Source organism: Eptatretus burgeri, chromosome 13 (genome assembly GCF_056783735.1).
Source record: "Eptatretus burgeri isolate ZD-2024b chromosome 13, Ebu_testis_v1, whole genome shotgun sequence".
Classification (NCBI taxonomy): domain Eukaryota; kingdom Metazoa; phylum Chordata; class Myxini; order Myxiniformes; family Myxinidae; genus Eptatretus; species Eptatretus burgeri.
Window position 1 is genome coordinate 1,202,711 of NC_140973.1, and position 5,000 is coordinate 1,207,710.

General features: G+C 36.3%; 1 protein-coding gene across 7 annotated transcripts in view; it reads right to left on the reverse strand.

The window, feature by feature from the left end:
- The window catches only part of LOC147013662 (receptor-type tyrosine-protein phosphatase gamma-like), a 260,649-nt gene that overhangs the window by 22,582 nt on the left and 233,067 nt on the right, over positions 1-5,000 (reverse strand). For all 7 annotated transcript variants that reach the window (XR_015050471.1, XM_085850768.1, XM_085850772.1 and 4 more), the window contains one exon: positions 873-949. Coding sequence is in view for 6 of the 7 variants with exons in the window: in XM_085850768.1 (XP_085706894.1) it covers positions 873-949 (77 nt within the window). In the remaining variant the exon portion in view is untranslated. The remainder of the gene's footprint in view (positions 1-872; positions 950-5,000) is intronic.

Genomic DNA, 5,000 nt, shown 5'->3' on the forward strand with positions numbered 1-5,000 from the left:
ACATGAACACCTGTATATTAAATAGTTGACATGAACACCTGTATATTAAATAGTTAACATGAACACCTGTATATTAAATAGTTAACATGAACACCTGTATATTAAATAGTTAACATGAACACCTGTATATTAAATAGTTAACATGAACACCTGTGTATTAAATAGTTAACATGAACACCTGTATATTAAATCGTTTACATGAACACCTGTATATGAAATAGTTTACATTAACACCTGAATATTAAATAGTTAATAGTAACACCTGTATATTATATAGTTAACATTAACACCTGTATATTAAATAGTTAACATGAACACCTGAATATTATATAGTTAACATGAACACCTGTATATTATTTAGTTAACATTAACACCTGTATATTATATAGTTAATATTAACACCTGTATATTATATAGTTAACATTAACACCTGTATATTATATAGTTAATATTAACACCTGTATATTATATTATAGAGTTAACATTAACACCTGTATGTTAAATAGTTAACATGAACACCTGTATATTATATAGTTAACATGAACACCTGTATATTATATAGTTAACATGAACACCTGTATATTAAATCGTTAACATGAACACCTGTGTATTAAATAGTTAACATGAACACTTGCATGATGGTACTCCAGTAATACTTACCGAAGAATACCATTATGAGAAAAGATTCAATAAAAAAAAAAACTAAAGAAATATTTTTTTCAACACGATAAACATGTTTACTTTGGAATAGCAATCAGATAGTTAACATGAATTTGAATAAAGAAAGGTCTTTTCATCAATCCCATGTGAATACTGTGCTTTGGTTTTGTTTTAAGTACAATAGTTGTTCAATCACCTCAGTGTTTGCTCACCATAATGTATGAGGCATTGATATAATCTGAGCCTTCAACACCTGTGAGAGATGAAAGGCCCACCCGAGCATGCTCCACTGCAAAACAAAGATGTCACACAAAAATGAATTGATAAAATCATGGACATTCCGTAGATTACAAAAAGGAATTTTCTACTCAAACATGAAGCCTCAAGAGATTAGTAAAATCAAACTGTACTTCTTTGCACTTAAAAGTGAAAAACAGTGGAAACAAAAACAATGAAAACAAGAAAAAGAGTAATCAGGGATTGCAGGACCCTCACCAGGACTTGTCTTGTGTGGTGTTTGTGCAGTTTTGTTTGGTGCATTTTGTGTGGTGTTTGTGTACTGGTGTGTTACATAATAAGAGAGATAACTAGAACTACCACTTTATAACTGCTGCTGGCAGTGATAACCGGGTACCAAGATGTCCCGCTTTGATCTTTGACAACCCTGCTTTGATCAGACTCCTGACCCTGACCCATGATGTTTATCATTATTCAATTGAATTTAGAATGGGATTAAAATTAATTAAATTCAAATCAAATGGAAGACCAAATCGGTACAAGTACTGCATTGGAGTCATCAGAAGGAACCCAAACAAGCAAAAAGCAAAGATGAAGTCATCAGGATGAACCTGGATAGGATTCACATATCAGCTGCTACTCCTCTACCCTCAAACCTATCCAGGCACAGCCAAGTGAGCCTTATTCAAAAAATTTAAAAAATGAATAAAAGAAGTAACCCAAATCAAAATATTAAATAATTCTGGTGCCAGACCAAGCGTCCGTTCAAATTTAAATTTAAAACATGTATTCTCCATCATGACTAAATCATAATTGTGAAGTTTCACATCAATTGCGAGCCCAAAATAAATAAATAAATAAAAATATAAAAGAACCCAGATCAAAAAAAAATCAAATATTTCTGGCAACTAGACCATGTGTCCGATCAGGTTGAAATAAAAAAAAAATTCCTCATCATGACTAAATCATAATTGTGAAGTTTCACATCAATTGCGAGCCCAAAATAAATAAATAAATAAAAATATAAAAGAACCCAGATCAAAAAAAAATCAAATATTTCTGGCAACTAGACCATGTGTCCGATCAGGTTGAAGTAAAAAAAAATTCCTCATCATGACTACATCATAATTGTGAAGTTTCACGTCAATTGATTAAGCGGTTCAAGAGAAATAATTTTTTTAAGATTTTCGCTCAATCCAATATGGCTGCCAGACCAAGTGACATCAATTACACTGGTCAACAATTTTTTACTTTCTGAATGTTGTCTAGATTTCTACAAGTGAATTAGGGTATTCTGGCACTGCTGAATCAGGAAATGGCATCCGTTTCTCTCCATCAGGTCAGGTTTTTGTGCTAAGTTGATTTGAAAAAATCAGATCTTGTGACAAAATCAATTACATTTTTGTGGCATTATCAGCTGATTTTTGTCAACACATATCATCCTAAACATGTTTTTAAGAAAAAAAATGTTTTGCCAACAACATTTATTGATTACATGATAGAAACATCAATTACTGTCATCTGAATGGTGGGCATTGATAAAGGTAAGTACAAGTAAATTGCATGTTGCGTCACCACTGTTCAAACTTCAGGGCTTGAACTTCCGTTTCTTCGAACTCCTGGAATGTTCAGCGGCAGGGAGGTCTCTCTTCAGATTCCAACAGTAGTCAGCCATCATGACTGCGTCCCAGCGACCCTGATACCTGGTCTCCATCTCCTTCATGTCCTGATGGAATCTCTCCCCCTGCTCGTCACTCATTGAACCCAGGTTCTCAGGAAACCGGTTCATATGTGAAAATAGGTAGTGCATCTTGATGCTCATGTTGCAGCCCAGGTTTCTGAAAGCAGTCAGCATGTTGTTGACAAGTTCTGCGTAGTTTCTGGCCTTATTGTTGCCAAGAAAGTTCTTCACTACCAAAACAAATGTCTTCCACGCTTCCAGTTCCACTTCGTTCATTGAGTTTTTGAACTCTAGATCTCTGATGAGCTGATGGATCTGAGAACCATCAAAGATGCCAGCTTTCAACTTCTCCATGGTCAATCCTGGAAAAGCCTGGCACAAGTAAGTGAAGCAGTCACCATCTTTGTCCAGAGCCTTGGTGAACTGCTTGATTAAGCCGAGCTTGATGTGCAGCGGTGGGAAGAGTATTCTGTCTCTGTCCACCAGAGGGTCGTTGATGACGTTCCTTTCTTTGCATGGCACCAATTCCTCCCGCACAGGCCAGTCCTTCTTCGTGTAATGCTGTGCACGGTCCCTACTATCCCACATGCACAGAAAACATGGGTACTTGGTGAAGCCAGACTGTTGTCCCAACAAAAAGTTCACCATCTTCAGGTCAACACAAATAAACCACTTATGCTGATCATAACCAATTTTCTCCAGCACGTACTTCACCGCTTCATACTTCTCCTTCAGTGTAGTCGAGTGAGCGATGGGTACAGAGGCAAACTGGTTGCCGTTGTGTAGCAGAACACATTTCAGTGATCGCTTGCTGCTGTCAATGAACAGTCTCCAATCTTTGGGTTCGTACTGTGGCACTCCAAGCTTGAGCAGAAGCGCATGTCATAAATTGGCGCATGTAGGTATTGTACATTCTTCAGAGTTCATTATTTCAAGAAATACAACTTTTTGTATCACATTATTACAAAATCTGCCCCATTAACTTTAGTTTTGATCCACGAACTTTATGCTTTGCCTCACCAATTTTTGGAAGATTTTGAGGTTTTATGACTTCAAACTGATCCCTTTTCGACATAATCACCCAGAACTATCGTACCTGAATACTTCTTGTCATTAAAATAATTATTTCCAATCAAAACAATTATTTGACATGACATTTTACCCCCACCAACTTCTTCTAAAATGCTCCACACATGCGTACATGTGAACAAAAATGTAAAAAACGACATGTGGCCATATCTCAAAAACTTGACCTGATTGAACAAAACTAATGTGAGTTTTGGATTCAGCGCATCAGATTCGTCCTAAATCAGCTTAAAAAATGCAGACAACAAATTTGTTGTTGACCAGTGTTATTCATGAATACCCTGGTATCCCCAAGGCTTGGGGAACATTTGTGTGAAGTTTCCTCTTGATCTGTCCAGCCGTTCTGAAGAAGATTTTTCTCGGCTTGAGAGTAAATCCAATATGGCTGCCAAACCATGTGACCTATGATATATGTGCGAATCTTTTTTTCCTCATGGAGAGGTGGTCATATGTGTAAAGTTTCGCCTCGATCTATTCAGCCACTTCAGAAAAGATTTTTGAAGATTTTTTAAAAAACAATATGGCTGCCTTTTTCATCATCATTTTTTTCTCTTTCTGTGGAACATTTTATCCTTTGATGACCCTCAAAAATTTATATCCTGATCAGATGTAGCATTCTATGTATGCAATTATGACATCATAACGAAGGCACCTATGATGTCATAAAAAAAACTAACACATTCTCCATGATGAGTACTTGCTATGTGCCAAGTTTCAAGTTTTTCCTTGGTGTGATTTTAGAGATACAGAGGTCCAAAGTTTTTCCGTTTTTCTAACATGGCTGCCACACCATGTGACCTATGATGGCATAATTATCAATAAAATATTACACATGAGTAGTCACTTCTTTGGTGAAAAATTTGTCTTAATCAGACAAGCGGAGAAAAACACTAAAGTTCTGTGCGGACAAACAAACAAACAAATGAGATTGCTCATTGAGCAAGGAATTGCCAGAATAACTTTGTCATATCTCCATGATCTCTGAAAAAACGAAAACCTGGAAATCAATTTGATTCTCATAAGTCGATAGTGCTACTGTTTAATGAGTTATGGCACTTAGTTTGGTCATGATCATAACTTGGAAGTTAATCGGACTTGAAATGGCGTTTTTATCACAATTTGAAAGTTTTGACCCGACCCCCCTGACATTCGACCCCCGACCGCTAAGAAGGGTGTTGGTGTGACACCCCAATGAAACATATGGTTGGATGCAGAATTGGAAGATGCACATTTTGGATTTGGTTTGAAGTCGATTCGACCATTTTAGTGGACGTTATTGCAGAAATAAGAATTTCGGTTTTTCGGTGACATTGACCTTGACTTTTGAACTCGATTC